Here is a 21,380-nt window from a genome sequence, read left to right as displayed (position 1 = left end):
CTATTAAGGAAGGGGTTTGTTGTAAAAGGTTTCTCTTTTGTATGTTATAAGTAAACAGGTGTGTTTTTTTTAAATGGTTGCAGTAAATGTAATTGTTTTTCAGCCTAATGCATCTTCTAATACCAACCCTTTTTCACATGAAATACCCTGCTGAACCACTGAAAGCAGCAGCTTCTCCATTTAATCTTGCTGAAAAACCAAAGACTGTACAGCTGCTTTTGGACTTTATGTTGGATGTTCTTCTTATGCCTTATGGGTGAGTTGATACCAGTTTTCTGTAGCATTGATGTGTTCTTTATGTGTGAAACAGTACAAGCTACACCCTTGAAAACACGTTTAAAGTGTGCTGTTACTTCCTCGCTCAAATGAAATCAGTAGAAAAGTACAAAAGAAGTTGATAATTGTAAGAACGAGATAGCCAACCCTTTCAAAGAGAAGCCTGACAAAATTGTATGCCATCTTTCTGCTGTTGAGTTTTAAGGCTTATTGTTCTGAGATCGTAAGCAAGAACAATCTCTAAAAACTTGTGCTTTCCAGAGTTGAACCTTTGAATACAGTTGGTCTTCTGTCTGTGTTCTGGTGAAAAATGTGCAAACTGCAAGGATGTTGTCTTAGTGTGAACCCTGTTTTTGAAAGCAAGAAGAATGTGCAGAACAACTTGAATTTATTGATCACTGCTTGTTAGGAACCGTCTAGTGTCTAAAATCAATACTTTCTCAAAATGTTTTCCCACTAACTGTTTTTGGGGTTTTTTTGTGTCTTTGTATTGCTAGGGGAGCTTTTGCTTTGGAAAAAAAATAGAAATAGTTTTGATGGATGAACATGTTTCTATTTTTTTTCTGGCAATATAAGTTTCATAGGATTGGTGCCAGTATGATCTATTTGAGCTCATATTTCTTGCTCACCTGAGCAGATTAACCTGAAGGAATGAATTTAAAATAGCAAGCACATGATCTTTCTCCATGTCCATTTGTTGGGGGCCATGCTTTCCATCAGATAATTAGGGGGCAACTTCCCTTTCATTCGAATATACAGAATCTTGCAGCACACAGTTTCAAATACCTGTTCTTCTGTTCATGATTCACACTCTTCAGTTGGCTCAGGTTAATTGCACTTAGTGTCATCCATGGCTGTAGCTTTAGCAGATGAATCCTTGGGCTTTCCAGTGAGACTTCAGTCCCTTCCACCCTTTGCTACTCTGGCCAAGCATGAGTTTTTAAATCACAGAATCATTTAGTTTGAAAGAGACCTTTGAGAAAACATGTGAAAGAACAAGCTGCATAAACTTTTTTTTTATTTTTTCTTTCCTTCCCTCCCCAGTATTAAAACTACAATTTTGCAAGACAATATCTCATTTATTTATTATTTTACATCAGGATGTTTCCTGCCACTTGTGTTGCATAGGCTTCATTGTTTCCCGTGTTAGGTTTGTATTTTTTATAGAAATCGTACAAATGTTATTGGAGCTTTTAACATGAGTTTCATGTTAGACAGCATGAGTATTTAGTTCTAATACAAAATAAATAATTTTTTCTGGTTTGTAAGCTAAGGACTCTTTCTGGAAATGCCAGTGGACCCTTCCCTTTTCTAACTGAAGTTTGTTTTAATTTACAGTGACATTGTTATGGCTCTTGCAGAATATGTGGGGATAATTGGCAGCAGAGCCTCAAATTCTGTCTTATGTTAGACTCATGGGATTAATTAGAGAAAAATAATCAAGTTGGACAATTTATGTGTCTTTCTCAATTCCAGAATCTAATTCAGCTGGTAATGTGGATTGGAAAAGGCTCTAATAAAAATCTTTCCCTGCCTGCTTAGGTTTGTATTGAATGAATCTCAAAGTCGACAAAATGTGTCCTCGGCCCAGGGGTCTTCATCAAGTAGTGTGGGAGGTCCTGGAATCCCTCAGCCACCTCCAGGGATGAGCTTTTATGCAGCCAAAAGGGTTATTGGAGATAGTCCATGGACACCAGAGCTGCTAGAACAGGTATTTAGAGCTGTGGGGCTGGTCTGTGGTGAATTGGGGGTATGCTAACGGGACAGTTGCAGATGGAGGAATGGAAAGCTGGAGGGAAAATATATAACTGATTCTGACCAGGTCTTTAGTTGCCCTGAGGGAATTTACTGAGGAATTTTGCATGATGCCTTAAGGAATTTAGCCGGGGAGGAAGGTGATTGGGAAGCAGCCGTGACTGCAGCCTACTCTTGTGTTTTGCTCCGAAAGGTTGCAACAGTGTCTCCTGAAGCATCCCTTTTCAGCAGTGGTGTAACAGAGTATCCCATAGTGGTGATGCTGGCGCTTGCTGCAGATGACTTTGACCGGAGTCAAGCTAAGAGAGGGAGAGCATGTGAACTTCTCCTTAAGCAAGCAGAAGCCATGATTTGAGACAGCTGAGGTGCTACGGTTACTGTAACATCTGATTCTTTTGTCAGTAACCCTGCTTTTCTCTGGTATTGAACAGTGTAAGCTGGGGATAGTGAAGTTCATTGAGGCTGAGCAAGTGCCCGAACTTGAAGCTGTTATACACCTGGTTGTAGCCTCCAGTGATACAAGACACAGTGTTGCCACTGCAGCAGACCTTGAACTAAAAAGCAAGCAAAGGTAAGGTCTGGATGGTTGGAAAAGATGGTGTTAGTATTCCTGAAACTGCTATTGCAATGAATGTAGTGCTCTAGAGAGACTGTGCTGGAGGTGAGGAAGGCTGAGGTTCCCTGTATATGTGTGAAGCTGCCATGTCTTCCCACTAGGCTGGGAATTATGTGATTTGCAGTCTTGCAGCTGGAAATGTCACTTGTCTCCAAAGCTGACAGCTTTAGCTGTGTGGTTGATCATTTTTGGTATCACTTCTGAGCCATTTTCTTACCAAATCATAAAAAATAGTGGTGGTTTCCACATTGCCTCCTGTGGATTATCAATTGTCAATAAGGCTTTAGTAAATGATTCCCAGAAAAGTATACTTTCATTTAATTTATTAGTAGAGTAAAGAGACTAATTGTGAAATGGATCATAGTCTAGAAACTAGTAATAGCTGTTGTCAGTTATTACTGAAGCTTCTGCTCACCTGCAGTTAGCCCCTCATCATGTAAAAGACAATGCTTCTGTCTTTAACTCATCAAGAGGCCGGAGTAATGGCTGTTGATACTGTTTGCTGGGCATTGACAATGGGAGATTTGCTGGCTCATGTAGGAGGCTGGAGCAAGATAGGGCCGTCTTTGAAATATGTAGATGGCATCTGTAGAGGTATTTAACATGGAGTCAGATTTTCCATGTGAAACTTTCTGCAGCTGAAGTTGTTCAGGTGCCTCAGTCGTGACAGGGGAGATGATTGTATTAAATGATGAAGCATGATTACGAAAACTGCTCTCTCCTTCTTGTCTTGTGTTTCCTTCTAATGAGAAAGATGTCCAGAGAAAAAAAGAACTGTGTGGACAGTATGTAATGTTATATGCCTTTTATAATAGATGTATGCTGGTTCAAAGATTACTGATATTACCATGGTCTGTATGTCTTGTTTCAGTAGCAGAGAAGGGAGCATGTAAGTTTCTAACAAATTACTTGCTATCATGTTGTCAGAAATTGTTAAAGTGTAATTAGTTCACATTCTTTATGAGTATTTATTATGTGGATGTGGGAAAAGACGTCAGAAGTCAAACTGTGAAGTTCTATGTAAATTTTGGGACTGATATGAATATGGTGCAAAATGCTGTATTTTAAGAAGTAGTCAAAGGTCAGAATCATAACATGTTTTTGTTCAATATGGTTTTTTCCTTCAGTTTAATTGACTGGAACAATCCTGCTATCATCAACAAAATGTATAAAGTGTATCTTGGGGACATACCACTGAAAACCAAGGAGGTAAGATTTGCCTCCAGAGTTGTCTATCTTCTTAATTGCTGAAGAAGTAATATTAGTTGTCTTACCTTAAAAGTAAAAAACCTATTTGTCGTTCTTTAATCTATCACTTCCTTTGATATCTGCTTTCACTGAATATTTATGCTATTTGAATAATATTTTTCTCTGTGCCAGTGTGTTCTGATTTGTAGCAGAAAGTAATTTACTGTTTTCCAGAGATGCACTGTTTAATCTCTGTTTCTGGCAGGGTTCTGTGCTGAAACCAGAAATGAAACGAGAGTCAGTCAGCACCCGTGTTAAATTAAAGATAGTTCCTCATCTTCTACGATCCCGACAAGCTGCAGAAATGTTCCCGGCTAACATTCAGGTGATGCATATTTTCCAAAGCTACACTTCCTAATAGGTTTGATGATACAGTTCCTCCAGTACTTTGAGTTAGGAAGCATTGTTACTGATGACAGTGTTTAAAGATGAGGGGGAATGAAAATCTTTGAAAGTGAACCAGACACTCTGTAATCTGCTCTTTCCTTTTCGTCAGGTGGTGTATGATGGACTCTTTGGTGCAAACACAAATGCAAAACTGAGAAGTCTGTCTTTGCAGTTTGTACATCATATTTGTGTCATGTAAGTAGTTCAGAGAGCACAGTGTTTCTTAGCTATTTGCCTAGAAGCCACTCTGTTTAATAAAGATATAACTGAACCAATGAGTCCTAAAACGCAGGGCAAGTAGGGGTTTCTTTTTACTTAATCTGGAAAGCTCAGTGTGTCTGTACTTGCACACAATAAGTTGTAATATCTGATCTTAACACAGTCGAGAGAAGTGATACTAGAGAAGAACATTTTCAGGGATGCAAAAGATAATATTTTGTGTGTTTCTCTAATTGCAGTTGTCCAGAGAGTAAAATAAAGCCCTTAGGTCCAATGCTTTTAAATGGACTTACAAAGCTGATCAATGAACACAAAGAGGTAAGATGGAAATCTTTTTACTGTAATTCTTCATGTGAATACAAGCAAAAGTTAAATTTATTTATGATGAGAACTGATGTATCTTTTTTTGTGTTTGCTTGAGAGGTTGCTGGAGAATACCTTTTAAGAATTTTTGTTGGAAGAGAAGCAGATATTTTAAAATGCTATATAGCAAAACTGTTTTATTTATGTAACACTGATAGATATGTGCTTGGGCACCATTTGCAAAATCTGTAGAAAGTAATAATGCTAGTAATATAAAGAGAGAAGTCAAAGTAGTATCTAGCTGCCCTTACTCTGGAGCACACAAGGACCTCAACTCTGGATGTTTATCCCATTGCGTTAAGCATCTGTATAGGCCTGCTTGTTATACATTCCAACCTATTTATCCAGAGATAGTATACTGTGAGAAGGGTTTTACCAAAGAGAACTGCAATACTAGTCTGGCCTGATGAGATGTTTCCAGTGCCATTTCAAAAGTCAAATTCTCCATGATACTCCTACAAGTACCATAGAAAGGGCAGATGTTGCAGATCACCTTTTCTGCAGCTTTAAGCTTCTTGCTGCTTTGACCTTTGAATGTGACCTTCTGGCCTGAGTTGGCATTTGAATGCATGGGACACCCTGCCATAGGGAAGGGAATAAAAAAAGAGGAAATAAGCTCCTGTGTATAATTGTGCTATATTGGTCATCCACAGGATGCATTTTGCAAACAGCTTCCTTTGTTTACAGCTGCTGTTCAGAGCCAGTGGTTTCTGCCCCTTTGCTGCTGTTTCATATCCTCATTGAATCTCCTTACTTGTTTCTCTTGAACTAAAATATGGTTAGCTGAGACCAGAACAGAGATTTGCATTTTGCCACAATTTGCAGTTTCTCTATTTCTTAGACAAAAGTGTGCTCCCTTTGTTTCTGTATGTTCTTATTCTTGGATAGAAATACTTTATATTTTAGGATTCTTTTTCCATGAAAGCCTGCTTGAGCAATTTTAAGACAGGATTTAAAGTAAATGTTTATTATAAAACATATACCAGTGTGTATTTCTGATTTTGCTAAATTCTGTTAATTGTTTTATTATTCAAGGATTCAAAACTGCTATCAATGGCATATTCAGCAGTTGGAAAGCTCTCCAGGTAACTGAAATATCATTTAAGCAATGGGGCATTGAACAACTTCTCCAGAGTAACCAGTTAATTTATCAGCAGCAAGTTTTATGCCATTTACCAATTTTGCAGTTGAGTGCACAGTGCAGAGAAAAGTGTTCTTCTTGTGACAATTTCAGAGATGTAAAAAGAAATACATTTTCAGCTGATAGCTTCTCTAGCACTGATTAATGGCAGCTCATGAATTATGCACAGAATTTAGGAAATGGTTCCCCATTCTGGATTGCCAGAAATACAAGTTTAAGGAATGTACAGCAAAGACCAGAGTGCATGAAGCTAGGCAAGTGGTATGTTCAGTCATGTACAGGTGATCCAAGTGGTTGTCCATAAAATGTCTCACTTCCCAAACAGTGTTAAAGGAGGAAGAATGTGTTGCTTTATGGTGGGAATGGATAAGATAGAGCAAACTGTCTGTGCTGGCTCTAATTATTTGACACTTAAAATTTGGAATGAGGGGAAGACCAATGAAGTGTGAAGCATTTCAATTTAATAAAACAAAAGCTTCATGGATTAAAATATCTTGTTTCAGCCGAATGCCTCAGCTTTTTACCAAGGATATAGCACTGGTACAGCAGTTTTTTGAAGCCCTATGCAAGGTGGGTGCTGATGGGGCTTTGGGAAATCATTATTTTCTTCTGATTTTGCTGGATTCTTGACACTGTACACTGTAAAGTGAAAACTCTTTGTTTTTTTGCTGCAGGAAGATGCTGATACTAGGCTTGCCATTCAAGAGGCATTGTCTATGATGGTTGGAGCATATAGTAACTTGGAAGGAGCCCAGCGTACCTTGATGGAAGTTCTTGTAGCTTCTTATTTAATGAAGGTATTTTCAGTGCAGTCAAAATCACATACTATAAAAAAAAGTGATTAATTGTCTTCCTGTTTCCTGACACTTCCTGTTAGATAATTCTGGATCAGATCTTCCTTTTCTCACTGAATGTATTGGCCTGTCTGGGAGAAGGCAGGGTGTGTGTGCTCAGATAAAATATTTTTAACATGGCTTGGTGATGCCAAGAAAGGTAATACTGCAGTTCTCTATTGTTGTTTTGTTGAGCAAAAAACCAAATCCATTACAATTGCATTGTATGTTTCTCATAGTCTTCTCCTTAGAAAACTTCAAGAAGTAAATGCTTCAGGGACAATCTTCTGAAACACTGTGGGACATGGAGATTTTGGTAGAAAGGATTATTCACTGCTAAGTGCGGTTTAGCAGGCTGTGTGATATGTGACATAAGGCATCTGTGTACCTCTCCAGGAGCTTAGCCTTGAGACACTAAATCAGACTTGACTTACTCATATTTTGAGTACCTTGTTTGTGTTCAGAATACACCAAAGGTCTGGATTTTCAGAAGGAGCAAGTATTGTATACTCTGTGTTTGCATGAGTACCCAGTCTGACTGTGAAGGTTGTATGTATTTCTAGCGTAAGAGATAATTTTCATGCTGACAACTCCTTTCCTCAAGGGATCTAAATCTCCAGGCAGTACCTTTTTGAGACAATGTGTACCTTACAGACACAATCACCACCATAAACTGGTATTTCTTTCGCACCTCTCCTAAGCATAACTCTGTTTTCTGTGGCAAGATGATATATGTCAGTTTCATTTCAAAACTGCCTGGATGGAGCAGTTCAGTTTTTCAAGAATTAACATGATTCCCTGAAGTGTGTATGTGTTTAATTAAACATTTGATTCCCCATTGGTGTATATATGAGAAGTTTGCTTTTCTTTGCCCTGTCTCGTGCTGTATGAACTGTAAGCATGAGTAGTGTCTCAAAATCTCTAAACTTTGAATCATGTTGGTACCAGAGGTCAAAAAAAATGACTGATGTACAGGTGGTGAGTGAAAGTCATTACTGCTGTTATTTGAGACTCAACCATATGTTTGTATCTTTTCCCTTTAAGCCTGAAGTTCAAGTACGTCAAGTGGCTGTAAAATTTGCTAGCACAGTGTTCCCTCCAGATCATATCCCCTCCAGATACTTACTCCTGTTAGCTGCAGGAGACCCGTAAGTTGTTTTCCTTTATAAATTATTTTCTCATATATATACTTATGTATGTTTGTGTGTATATATATATATACGTGTGTGTGTCTACATAAATATATATGCATATGTACACACACATGTGTATACATTCATTATAATATATATATATTTGCATTAAATATGAATATATGTATCTGTGTGTTCATAAGTTAGCACATAAACAACTTGAAGAAAACTAAATATGGTAATTTGGAAATCAAACTTCTTGACATTCTCATGGAGAACTGTTACTCTACTCAGTGACAGTCTTGAGATTGTTTTTCTTGTTTCAGATGAACTGCAGTTACTAAAACATTTCATACTAATGATCAGTTGCAATTGCAAAAGTAAAAATGCATTAACTGAAATCACTTTTACAGTGTCTAGAAGTTCTTTTTTCCAGGTAAATTCTGTCAGTCTATTTTTAGCTTGTATTTGCAGAGAGTTGAGCATGCACTCATGCACAGAGAGTTGCCACTCTCTGCTGAAGAGTAGGTGACTCCTTAAATTACAGTAATCATTTCATTTGCAGTTTTCTGTTACTGCAATGTAAGTGGTGGGGTTTTTTTCCTAATTTATTTTCATTAATAAAATTTTGATGAAAGCAGCTGTTGTATAACTAAGGAGAGCTAAGCAGATTAGCTGCAACAACCAGCTTTGTCATTGCAGTGTCAGCACTGTTTCAGGAGTAGTTATCTATTGTTAAGTAGATAATGATAAATCTAGTAGGTGGCAGCTGAAGCTTGACTACAGGAAGTGATAGGGAGAAGTAGCAGATAGGAAAACCAGGATGTGGGAACCAGAAACTGATGGTGAAACCTAGAGGGATGTAGGAGGAATAGAAGTGAGCTCATCCATACAGTTTTGCAGAGAGCACTCAGTACTACCCCTTTTTCTTTCCTGTCTCTAAAATAAGCAAATATTAAAAGTTGTAGTGGAAGATTTTTTTTCTCTTTCTTTCCAAAAAAAAAACCAAAAAAACCCCCACTTCTCATTTAAAAATGGCTCTCTCTCCCTCAGCTTCCCAACATATCTTATTGCTCATTAAAGGCTTTTTGTTCTGTGCAAATAATGTCTGTTTCTCATCTTTTCTTCTGAAAGGCGGGAGGAGGTACATGGAGAAGCCCAGCGAGTACTGAGAACATTTTCTGGAAAAAATGAAAAGGAGAGTTCTGGGAAGCAGATGCCTTCCTTCTCTGAAATGGTCCATTACATTCAAGACAAGGTACAGTGCTTCTGACACAGTATAAATGACAAATAGATATGTGAATCTCAGGCATGCGATAGGTGTGGTCTTGCCTTCCTGCAGCTGCCCCAAGGAATAAAATTAGTGAAAATCAAAATAAGGACTACGCATAGTATTTCATTGCCAAGATTACCACTCGTCATCACTTTCTGCTGGCAGTGATTGCAAGAGATCCGAGTATTAAGTAGCGAGACAGAACTTTTAATAAAGGGAATGTTTTGCTTTCTTGCAATTTGTGCAATTGATATCTGCAATGAGGAATCCAGTTCTCAAGGGGTATAATCCAGCATGTTTTACAAACACAGTTTCTGAAGGTGCAAGAAGACTACTTTTTATTTGGCTAAAATATTATCTGTGTTACACACCTCTGTATAGTAGCTGTACTAGGCTTATAAGCAGTAAAGGATACGTGGAGAGTCACTGACAATATTTTTTCTTATGATAGCTTACCTCTTAAAAAATGTCAGAAGTATGTAATTTTGAAGCACATGTGATTTAGCATGAGATCTGTGATAGCAGAATGCTTACACCTTAGAGATTTCTTTTGAAATATATGCTCTGGTGGTGTTGTAGTCTACTAATACTCTGAAGTATTTGAAGCTCTGTCAGAAAACTTGCTTTTTTGTCCAGAATGCTGATTTCTTAAGTAGATATAAAAAAAATTAGGAAACCAAGGTTCAGTTTTAGATAACACTCTTAAATTCTGTTGCCCTGTAGTTTTGAAGTTTTCCTTAACATTCATAATGTCGCTAAATAATTTTGGATCAGTATAGTTCAATCACAAGTGACAAAAGCAAGAGTCCCTCAATCATGGGGGAATTACAATGTTTTTGAGTGCTTTTCAGATCTTTGTGTCCTGAAGATGTATAAAAAATCCTGGCAGTATAATTATTTGTTTAGTTATGTCAAAGTGTGATTTTTCACATACTATCAATAATCTGTGACGTTTGGAGATGCTTGAGAAGTTTGTATGCATTACTTGACACAATTGGCTGAGATGAAAAATTAATGATTTAGTATGATCCTTCTCTCCTTTAAAAAAAAAAAATACACGTCAAAGAGTAGGATCCCATCTGCTGGGTATGGGTGGGGGAGTCACCGTCTGTTCACTAAATCAGGTTTTCTTTAATAATTCTTAATGTCAATAAAATTAGCATTGCAAAAGATCATGGCATGTTAAAGGTCATTCTCTTCTGTGATTGCTTTGTGTGTTTACTCAGGTACAAGGCTGCCTGACTGACATGCACATTGATGTGCATGTTGCCTGTTTAATACATACATACTGCTTTTCTGCAACATTTGCAGTGTGTCGCAGTGGGTGTCACTTAAAACCTCCTGTTTGGATGTTTTTCTGCTGGCATATTTCTGCTTGTGAAAGCTAACACTTACATGGATATGAGTTGCTCTCTTGCTGCTGCAGCCTTCCATATAGCAAGTAGAAAGATCCTTCGAGTCTCTCTCAGTCTGAGAGGCTCCCCAGACTTGGCTGGCGCAGCTCAGGGCACCCACCTCCCAGTACTGGGGAAGCGTGGCTGCTCTGCACCTCTACTGGCAGAGCTGCCACTTCAGAGCTTTCTGGCTGCCTGTCAGGGGGAGGCTCAGAGTTTGGAAGTTTGTGAGGTACTTCACTTTTAAATTCTTAAGTGCTTCTTGTTTCTTGAAAGGAAGAAAGAATGTTGTACTCCTTCAGCCTCCCCTGCTATTCTCTCTCATGCATTCAGAGTTTTCACTTTCTGAATTGGTGTAAAGTAGATGTGTGGAGAGCCTGGTTCAAGCATGCCTTAAAGAAAGATAGGAGCCTGCTGTAAAGCAGTCTTTCCCAAGCTTGAGCCTGTAAATAATTAGGTTCTCAGCCACCTTTTATATAAACAACAAGATTCTCAGACCGTTCTGTCCTTGGCTGCTACTGGGAACAGACGGCCAGTCTGGGAATAGATATGAAGGTTTTGAGAACCTTTAATATCATGGTGGGAACACTGATCTTGGTTTCAGCAAACTAACTTCAGGTATTGTAAACAAAAGGAGGAGCTGAAGTTTTCTCTACAGCCTGTCAGGAGCTCAGATTTTGCAATATGCATGAACTTAATTAACACGGTTATAAAAAGTGACTGATTGAGTGAATAAACGGAGTCAGATGCGAAATCAACAAAGGTGGTCGCTCCCTCACTTCGACATAGATGGAACTGATATTACCAAGTACACTGTGCCCTTTTTATTACAGAGCTGTTACACATTTTCAGTTGTTAAGTGGAGGATTTACACACTCATATCAGCAAAATTTCACTGAGCTTTCCAACATCTCTGTTGTTATGTGTCTGAATGGTCCACTCTTAATGTTCTGTTGTTTAGGCCACTCACCGAATGAAAACTCCAGCTAAATATATGACTGGAACTGCAGCGTTACCTTTTAATCCTGCCACATTTGGAGAGGTAATTGTCTGGTTTTACTTCTTTAGATATGGGTACCACTATTTATCTAGAGGACAGTCTAAGAAGCTAACAGGTTCTATAAGTCACCCTGCATTCTAAAATTCTTTGAAACAGATGTTAGGATTAACTGTCCATCCTTTGTCCTTAAATGGCAGTCCAAACAAGATTGTCATGGGGGGTTTGGGAGGAATGTTCGCAAGAGAGTTGCTCCACTGAATGGAGTAGCATTAGATACAGACAAGCGGTCCTATGCAGAGGTCCCATTATGTTCCTTGGGGCATTTTTCCTAACAGAATCCCAGGATCCAGTGATCTCTAGAAACAAACTGAGATGGGAAGTGAGATTTCTATTAACAATGTGTCGGGTTGCATTTGTACACATGCCAAATTGGTATAGAGAACAGGCTGAACTTCCTGCAAGGAGTTACATCAACTGGTGATAAACCAAAAGTCTGTATATGATTTAATCTTTAGGAAGTGATGTAGGGTTGTCAGGCAAGTGGTCCTAAGGTTTGTTACACTTTATATTTGTTCCTGTCTCTATGCTAACTTTTCTGTCTATATTTGATAAAAGAAAAAAAAAAATCCATTTTGGCTGCACTGAGTACAGTATATTCTCTGCTCTTTTGTTTCCTGCATGGTTTTTCAAGTGCTTATGCATTCAAGATCCTGTGTTTTTTATCTTCTCTACTTAGATAGTTCTCTATCTGCGGATGTGTCTTGCTCACAGTGCTGGTGTGGTGCCAACCTCACAGAGCTTGGCAGATATGCAAGATCATGCTCCAGCCATTGGACGTTACATAAGAAACCTCATGTCTGGCAACCACTTACCTTCCTCTTCCTCCTCCTCCTCTTCAAAAAGTGCAGAAACCAACCCTGTACATATATATATTGGCCTTCTTCAGCAGCTCTTAGCTGGTGTTGGAGGTAAGAAACTGTGTGCAGCAGTATCCTGAAGAAATAAGTGTCTTCTCCTACTAGAAATGAGTTGTCTTGTTTTTTGAACTTGGCTTCAGCAATCATAGAGTTGAAACACAGACTATATAGTCTTTCATTTAAACTTGTTTTCTTCTGTGCTGTTTTGTCGGTGGGAGAAATCATAAATGTAAAATTGTAGCATCAGTTGACATAACAGTGTGAAATTGTGAAGCTATTGTATTTAACAGCTTCTTCACCAGAGAATGTTGTGTCTTCCTCACTCTGATAATAGCCCATCTACCACAAGTGTAGTCTAAAATTTGAATGCATTTTGAGCGAATTGCTACTAGAATGTTTGCTTTTATTAGAATCCTAATATGTCTGAGAAATATACCTTATTATTCTGTATTGTTTGTTATTACTAGTGATTTACAAATAAATGCCTGAAATGCCCTGATACTTCTTTACATCTTTTTAGCACTGAATGTTACATTATTCTAAATACTAGAGCTATTTAATAACCTTATTCTTTAATTATTGTTTAGGTTTACCAGTCATGTATTGTCTTCTAGAAGTTGTTTCAGTGTATCCAGAAAAACTAGCTGCCAGATTTGTAGACAAAATGGATTGGATTAAGGTATTGTGAAAACCCCTTTTTTGGTGTTTTTCTGGGGAATGGATGGAATTTGGCATTAGTAAAATCAGGCACGTTTCCCATGATGAAACGGTGTGTTGTTTCCAAACATGCATTTGGTTTGAAATCTGGTATTTCTACTCCTAGTCAGCACCTCATGAAATGTTGATGTGCCAGGATGGGGAAGATTATTTTTTGGTTTTTCTACATTACTGTTTTTGTTCATTCACTTACATGTTCTAGGTAGTCTGTCAGCTATCCTAGGTATAGTCATCCATTTTTTTCTCTGCAGAAGAAAACTGAAGACAATGTTCTGCACATTTTTGACAGAGTGAATGTTTTCATGGGAAGATTAAATGACTTCTCAGATTATCAGATTAGTTACATCCCTAGTTGTTTCAGGGACCTTCCTCTGGAGATGTTTTTTTCCTATTTATTAACCCCAGATTAAAAAAACCCCATACATTGGAGTCTGCTTGGGAATAAGCCAAAGGGAAATCTGTGTTCACTGGATTCTTTCCTCAGGCAGCTCTCTGCTTTTTCATTATTTGCCTCAAACACCTAGGGTTTTTGAAGGTTTTACAGATTGCCATTGCTTTCACTGGGGCAATCTGGCAGAAACAAATACTTAGTCAAGTATTAAAAAATATTAGAATGTGTTCTAATAGTTTCTCCTGATGATATCCGTGCTGCATTACACTGTATGCAGGTTATTACTTCTCATTTACGTGCAGGTATGAATTGCCCAGGAGAATACTTGAAAACATTGCCCTTTTCAGTATTCCTCATCATTTGTAGGAAACTTTTCTTTGTCCTTGGCCTAGTGTCCATTTGCAGAATTAAGCTTCTAGAGGTAGTTATTGATAGTACTGAGTTTCAGAAATAGTGTTGTAAATCATATTTCATGTGGTTTTGCCTTGTCAAGTGAAACAAACAGGTTGAGGGGTTTGTTAAAAGTCAGAAATATGATCTGATGCTATGTTGAAGTTAACAATACATTTCATGACCCTGAAGGATTATTTCTTGTTTGTTTGCCTGGGCTCATTTTGGTTTCTTTGTGGTAGCCAAAGGCACTCAAAGATTTGGGTATGAATTTTTCATGGGAGTGTGTTGCATTATACATCAAATTGCAGGTAGAGGTAAGATTATGTCTTAACAAATTACCCAAAGCTTCCAAAATTTAAATTTTAATAACTTATTTGGACAATGCAAGATCTCAAATTGGGTAATTTTGCTTTTAGAACTGTGATTTCCTGACACTTTTTTTTTTTGTTGCATTTGAATTGCTAACCTTCTTCAGGCTTTGAAATTCCCTTTGATTAATAAGACGGCCTGGTAGCCTCTAGCAGCTCAGGGAAAGTGTAGTGGTTTAGGGTATGGCTTTTTTTAGCACACTATGAATGCAAAACCTTGAAGCTCTTAGCTAAAGACAAAATTCAGCCAAGAATTCAATGTGCATGTTTTGGCACACAACTGGTGGGTGGCCCTCTTATGGTTAGTGGTCTTCTTTCACCAAAGTGCTCAGTGTGTAATGAATGCTTTGTTGAATTGAGGGCTGTATTTCTTATTAAGTGATAATGCTGTTGGTTTAAAGTGTGCTTTCTGAATTAAGAACTGTTTATGTATCTCCATGACAATTGTCTTTGTATATTGAAGGTCTTTATGAACAGACTGAGTAAGAAGCTGCTTCCACATTTTATGGCTTACTTTCTTTTTTTTAAACTCCCACAGAACTTGATGAACACCAACAAAGAGGAAATGCGTGAGCTTGCAGCCCTGTTTTATTCTGTAGTGCTGTCTACCATGTCTGGAGATGAGCTTAGGGCATCCTTGGAGCAGCTGATCAAGATGACAAAAGACAGCCATGTAACTACCTTCCTTTGTCTGCTTCTTGTTTTTTCTCATGTCATGTAACTGATAGGCTATTTGAATCTCACCATGTGTCCAGGATGTATTAACGTTAATCTGGGTGTAAAATTAACTAACAGGCTTCCAGTTGGATGGTGAGAAGGGATTTTTGTTGTAGGTGAGTGCAACAGATCTTTAAATAAATTAATCCCTGAAGCTGTTAAGGTCAGTAGGAGGATTTCATGGAGGCGCATCCCAAGCAAAGCACCATCATGTATTTAACCAGTTTTAGCCAGCTAAATAGCCACATCCCGTTGAGTGGTAATGGATCACACTACCTACCTCAGACTGTTTGCCTGTTCCTTACTCCTACACATTCACAGAGTTAAGAAAATTTTTAACTTGTTAAATGTTCAGCTCTTCCCTCCTAAGCCATAGTCACCTACTGGGTCCTCACCACTTCAGGATCTTATGCTGTGTTAGGGCTGTGCCTTCTTTTCTCTTGCCCCACATGGACTGCTCAGCAGGCCTCCACAGCTGTGTCTTTATATGCTGGGTTTACCTGTCTTCCCTTCTCCAGCAGCTCCTTTTGCCTCCCTTTATCCTTATTTCTCCATTTTGCCACTGCGAGCAGGGAAAAGGAGTCCTGAAAACAAATTGGTCTGGTTTCTGTGCTAGTGTGTCTTGAATCCTGCGTGGGAGGGAAAGCAGTAGTGTTTCCAGGTTCTGTTTCCCAAAAATGGTTTTGTATCAGTCTCTCTAATGGACTTAAAGGGCCACCATTTTACTTTGCAGGTAACAGGCTGACAAGAAGTGCTGATTGCTTTATGTTGTAGTTAGCAAATGTAATTTATTTTGAATCTGTGAAAACTCTGTGTGTGAGCCAAAGCCATGTCATTGCTCAGTTTTGTGTAGGGCACAGCTCCTGCAGTCATGAAGTCTGTGTAGATGGGTCCCAACCCCCCACTGCTTTCAGCCCCTCTCACCCATGTGAAACATAAAAGAAAAAAAAAGCAGGGTGTTGCCATGCCTTTGTGAGTCTGAGTCAGGTAGAGCTCTGACTTGCTGCTACTGTACAAAACCATTTGAATTTGAATTGAAAACCACTGAATACACCTAGGAGTGGTGATGATCCTAGTGTCTCAGGAAGGACTGCAGTGGGAATGGATAACTAAAGTGGAGATGGAGGAGGATCCATCTTCTGCTGGCTTGCTGCAGTGAGACCACGTCAAGGAACAGTTCCTGGTGGCCAGGCTAGGTTGAGGATCCCATTGTGGTACCACAATTGCACCAGTGCAACATAAGCTAATCCAAGCTTAAGATCCTGCACCCCTCCCTTTGTTTTTTTTTTTCCAGTTAGGTAGCATTTGAGTCTCACAGCCTTGTTTCCCCACAAAATCCTTTTGCTAGAATTCACTTACAGGAATAAACATGGTCATTAAATAGTTCCAGCACCAAAGCAGCCTTGGAGAAACTGGTATTCTTGACATTTACTTGTGTTGATTAGATTTCACGATTTGTGGCCTGCCAAGCTGTAGAGGCACTGCCTTCAGCATGGGCAAGGTCTGAACTCATTCTTAGCCATGTAGAGCAGATGTAGAGCGATTACCCTTGACTGCTTTTTACCAAAGAGTTCATTTTGTCCCCTTAGTCTGAATATAGTCTGGTTTTTAACCAGAAACAATGTACTTTGGGGGTTTTTTTTTAAGTCTAGCTACCAAAGGGTGTCTTTAGGTATGTGAGTGCTGGTGATAAATTTCTAATCTGTCCTCCTAGATCTCTTTCAAGTTTTGTTAATGAATCTTAAAGAACTCCATTCATCAGAGAGCACTAACAATATCAAACTCTCTGTTGTTTTATTATGTGTTAGAGCTCTGCATTCTTCAGGGCACCTTCTGGCTTGTCCATATGTGTTTTTAAATCATTGCTTTGTGCAAAGTGTTACTTACTTTGAAAATGAGTTTTTTTGCACTGTTGGTGTTGTCTGTAGAGCCCGGAGGTCCAACATGGATCCTTGTTGGCTTTGGGATTTACAGTAGGAAGGTACTTGGCCAAAAGGAAAATTAGAACAATGGAGCTACATGACATAGAACAGCCAAACACTTCAGTCATGCCGGATCAAGAACAACTTATAAAATCGACAACAGAGACAATAGGTAACTTCCTGCCTAAGACTTTGCTGCATTGTAACAGTTGGTTTTTTTTAGTCCACCCCATGCTGAGTATTTTGCTGAGATGCTCAGCCCATAGACAGAGTAATGTTGAGTGCAATTTTTGTGATAGAATTTACAACTTGTAAAAATATAATCTGATTAGATGTATGGACATTTCAGCGAAACCTAGGTGGACTTTGTAACTTGCAAACCAACAGAGTACAATCAGGAGTGATATTATTGCCTAGATTCCTCTCAATGTCTCCTTTCACTCCCATTTTTTTCTAACATAATGCTTCGTACCAACTGTAGAGGAGATTAATGCTTTGCTTCTTGCATTGGTAAAATACAAGTGCCTGTCCACTGCTAAATAATAATCGGAGTCATCCTGGTTTACTTTTCCCTGTAGGTTCTTTTTTGGACAGTACCTCTCCCTTCCTTGTGGTGGGTGCTTGTATGGCTCTTGGAGAGATTGGCAGGAATGGCCCCTTGCCAATCCCCAATGAAGGAACAGGATTTACAAAGCTGCAACTTGTTGAAAACTTACTGGCTCGAATCCCTTCCAGCAAGGAAACAAATAAGGCAAGATTTTTGTAGTGTTTGTGTGATTCCTCTTCATTTCTTGAATGCTCACTAGGTATATGTATTACACGCTAAACTCAGCCTTGTTTTTTAAAGGAATTAGGCTTTTTGTTGGCTTTTGTTGGCTAGGGTCTAGGTCTTTCTAATATTGTTTAGCGCTGATCACTTGTGCTTTCTATAGTCATAACTAGGGGTGTAAGAGATAAAAATATGATTAGTCTTCATTTTAATTCAAGAAAAATGGGAATATCTTCTTTTAGCTGCATATAATCCTCAAAGGTAACAGGACATTTGTTCTGATCTGCTTTGGAAAAGAGGTGCACTGATTGATCTAATAAGCTGCTTGCATGTATATCTGATACCTTGAGTGAAACTTCAGCAAGGATGAGAAGTAGTGGGTTTGAAGTGCATCTTATGGACTTACAGGAAGGTTATATGATGGTGTTATTTTTGTTTATATTTAAGATGAAGGAACGAGCAATACAAACATTAGGTTACTTCCCAGTGGGAGACGAAGATTTTCCCCACCAGAAGCTACTGCTGCAGGGTTTAATGGATTCTGTGGAGGTGAGACCGTCAGTGTATTAGCATCTGTACTATAGTGAATATTTCTCTTTGAGTGCTTTTTATGTACTCTAGAGCCAGATTTACAAAGGGAGTTGACTTTCTGTAAAAGTGCCTCTGGGTTTTTTAAAACTGCCTTGAAATAGAGAGCAGAGATAGGCTTGGGGCTGGTACAAGGCTTTATGCCACAGTTTAAAAACTTTCTAGTCCAGGTCTCTGCCTCAGTCTGAACAAATACTCATTCCCCTCTAAGAGGCTTATAGATTTTTTTTTTGTACACTGTATATTTAAAATCTCCAGAGCTTATATTACTGAAGCCTTAGGCCTGTACTTTGGCCTTCAAAAGTACCCTGAAAGTAGGTAATATGAATACGTCTGAGCTACATTAGCTAATACAACTCATTTGAATTGGAAGTTTATAGAAATATATATATATATATCTTGTCCGTCTAAATTTATTATTGAAGTATTCTTTTACAGTACTTCAGAGCTTCTATACATATTGCAATATGCTAGATAACAAAATTAAATAAAAAAAGCTTTTTTAGTACCCTTCTTCCTTGCTGATACTGACATAGGATTTTGCATTGTAGAAATGGCTGTTGAGTATCAGACAGGCCTGCTTTGCTGAGTGCTCCAATTCTGATCTGATCAGACATGCAAGAACCATAGAATTATAGAATAGTTTGAGTTGGAAGGGACCTTAAAGGTGATCTAGTTCCAACCCTTCTACTGTTGACAGGGTGAGGACACTTCACACTAGACCAAGTTGCTCAAAGCCCAATCCAGCCTGACACTGAGCACTGCCAGGGTTGGGGCAGCTATGAGTGACCCCTTCCAGTGCCTCACCACCTTCACAGTAAATAATTTCTTCCTAATAGTTCACCTAAGCCTACTCTCAGTTTGAAACATTTAACCACTTGTCCTATCACTATACTTAGGTGACTAAAAATACTGAGAATACTGTGTACCCAAACAACAAAAAATGTTTCTAGGTACCATGTTTTCCCCTGTCACTGCATGGGGACTTTACAACTTGCTTTATAAAAGATGTACTTGAAAAAAACTTATTTGTCTTAGATTGCAGGAAGCTAAGGGCTTAATTCTCCAGGAGCCTCAGCAATTTGTGCTTCTAGATCATAAGGAAAACTATCTAGGAGGTACTCAGCAGTTATGGAAACCAGTTCTTATAACATAAAATTCATCATAAGTATTGACAAAAAAGTGGCATATCTTGTTCCTGAAGGCTCAGAAGATAGTGTAAGGAGGACAGTGAAGCAAAACAAGTACCATCTGAATTATTTTAATGTGAAGAAAAGGTTTCTGCGTCTTTTAAGACATCAGCTTCTGGATGGAATTACAGGAGACTCTTTCAATGCTCCCTATTATAGTTAAGCCATAGTAATTTTCACTAATCACTATCAGCATAATTTTAACTTTGTTTTATTTTCATTCTATTGAATTCTTTCTTTTCACCAAGTTGAGCTTTTGCAGAGACTAGTAAATATTTTGTCAAAGATATGCTTTTAAAAAATGTGGATATTTAGCTTTTATCATGCATGTCAGACAGTTTGGCATTGCCTCATTTTCCATCAACTTCAGTGGGTCTGAGGTGCCACATAGCCTCAGAAGCTCACCAGATCTTACTGTAAATTGGTGCTGAACCTTGGGACTGGGATTGAGAAGCTGTGGTTTTGTGGATTAAGTGCCAGAAGTTTTGGTGTATGCTTCATTAGTACTGTCAGTGATGCTCTGATGTGTTTTTCAGGCCAAACAGATAGAGCTGCAGTTCACTGTTGGTGAAGCTATTACCAGTGCTGCTGTTGGAACCAGCTCAGTGGCTGCGCGGGATGCATGGACCGTCACAGAGGAGGAATATATCCCTCCTTCAGGTAGGTCTTCCTAATGCAGGGGCTGCGTTGGGAAATGTCTGGGCTAACACTTAGCTCCAAAGCTTCATTTCTGTGGTGTTTGGTTTATAACAGAATACACAAGAGAGGTTTTGTGCTTGTAGTTATATACAGGTTGTTTTACCTCGTCATGTCGGTCTGCTCAGAGGGCAGAAGACTTCATTCATGGGCTGTTTAAATAGCTGCTTATGTACTTCATTGCCACTTTGGCTCTGTGTTTGATTTTTTCTTTTTTTGTTTGCCATGTTGAGTTAGTTTTGGAGTTTTAATACACAAATCTTTAAAAATACCATTTTAAACCTTGAACAGGAAAATAGTGTTATAAAATCAAATTGCAAGTGTTTTCCAATAACTGCAAGTGATGCAATTAAGTGAAATTTACATGCAGTAAATGCAGAAATTCTGTTAAATAACTAAGATTCTGTAAGATTCTGAAATACAAGTGTCACGAAAGGCTAGCGTCAAATCAGGCAACTGTAAATATCAGTCTCATACCTGCAAACACAACATTTTAATTTTGTGAGAGTGATCTTAGATGTGCAGTGTACAGAAAGCTGAGCATGTGGTAAAAATTAAACCTTGCTATTGCTCCAGAAACTGTGAGTCTTAACAAAAACATAAGTTCTGCCCTGAGTCTTAGGCAGTGTGAATGGTACCTCTTCTTGGCCACAGGCTCTAAAACATGTTCATGAAGAGTTAGGAGGATTCTGCATGTCTGTTATTTATTCTACTATTATTACTTTCCCAGGATTCCAGTGAGTTCGTAAATAAGCAGAGATTAAGGTGTCATATGAGTACTCTTGAGTTCATTGGTTTTGCATTATTTCCATTTAAATGGGTGGGGACAGTTCTCAGAGTTCCTCTCCTCCACCTTTATTATTTTCATATAGATTTGAAGGTGAATGATGTGGTGCCCTGGGTCCTAGACCTTATTTTGAACAAGCACATCATCAGTCCCAACCCACATGTTAGACAGGCAGCTTGCATCTGGCTTCTGTCATTGGTGAAAAAGCTGAGCACCCACAAAGCAATTAAGGTAAGAAATGTGCCTTTTTCCTAACACTGGCTCCTTGTCCCTATTTTTGCTTCTCA

General features: G+C 38.6%; 1 protein-coding gene across 2 annotated transcripts in view; it reads left to right on the top strand.

Annotated features, from left to right (window-relative positions):
• The window catches only part of ECPAS (Ecm29 proteasome adaptor and scaffold), a 58,444-nt gene that overhangs the window by 13,945 nt on the left and 23,119 nt on the right, over positions 1-21,380 (top strand). For both annotated transcript variants that reach the window (XM_064735313.1, XM_064735312.1), the window contains exons 5-25: positions 104-256; positions 1,819-1,987; positions 2,463-2,602; positions 3,775-3,856; positions 4,101-4,220; positions 4,392-4,477; positions 4,741-4,819; positions 5,900-5,949; positions 6,509-6,575; positions 6,680-6,802; positions 7,883-7,986; positions 9,106-9,229; positions 11,600-11,680; positions 12,375-12,606; positions 13,143-13,234; positions 14,963-15,097; positions 17,070-17,235; positions 17,642-17,814; positions 18,280-18,381; positions 20,147-20,270; positions 21,179-21,324. In XM_064735313.1, the coding sequence (XP_064591383.1) occupies positions 104-256; positions 1,819-1,987; positions 2,463-2,602; positions 3,775-3,856; positions 4,101-4,220; positions 4,392-4,477; positions 4,741-4,819; positions 5,900-5,949; positions 6,509-6,575; positions 6,680-6,802; positions 7,883-7,986; positions 9,106-9,229; positions 11,600-11,680; positions 12,375-12,606; positions 13,143-13,234; positions 14,963-15,097; positions 17,070-17,235; positions 17,642-17,814; positions 18,280-18,381; positions 20,147-20,270; positions 21,179-21,324 (2,548 nt within the window). The remainder of the gene's footprint in view (positions 1-103; positions 257-1,818; positions 1,988-2,462; positions 2,603-3,774; positions 3,857-4,100; positions 4,221-4,391; positions 4,478-4,740; positions 4,820-5,899; positions 5,950-6,508; positions 6,576-6,679; positions 6,803-7,882; positions 7,987-9,105; positions 9,230-11,599; positions 11,681-12,374; positions 12,607-13,142; positions 13,235-14,962; positions 15,098-17,069; positions 17,236-17,641; positions 17,815-18,279; positions 18,382-20,146; positions 20,271-21,178; positions 21,325-21,380) is intronic.

Source organism: Zonotrichia leucophrys, chromosome Z (assembly GCF_028769735.1).
Source record: "Zonotrichia leucophrys gambelii isolate GWCS_2022_RI chromosome Z, RI_Zleu_2.0, whole genome shotgun sequence".
Classification (NCBI taxonomy): domain Eukaryota; kingdom Metazoa; phylum Chordata; class Aves; order Passeriformes; family Passerellidae; genus Zonotrichia; species Zonotrichia leucophrys.
Note: the sequence above shows the minus strand (reverse complement) of the source record. Positions and strands in the feature narration are given on the sequence as shown.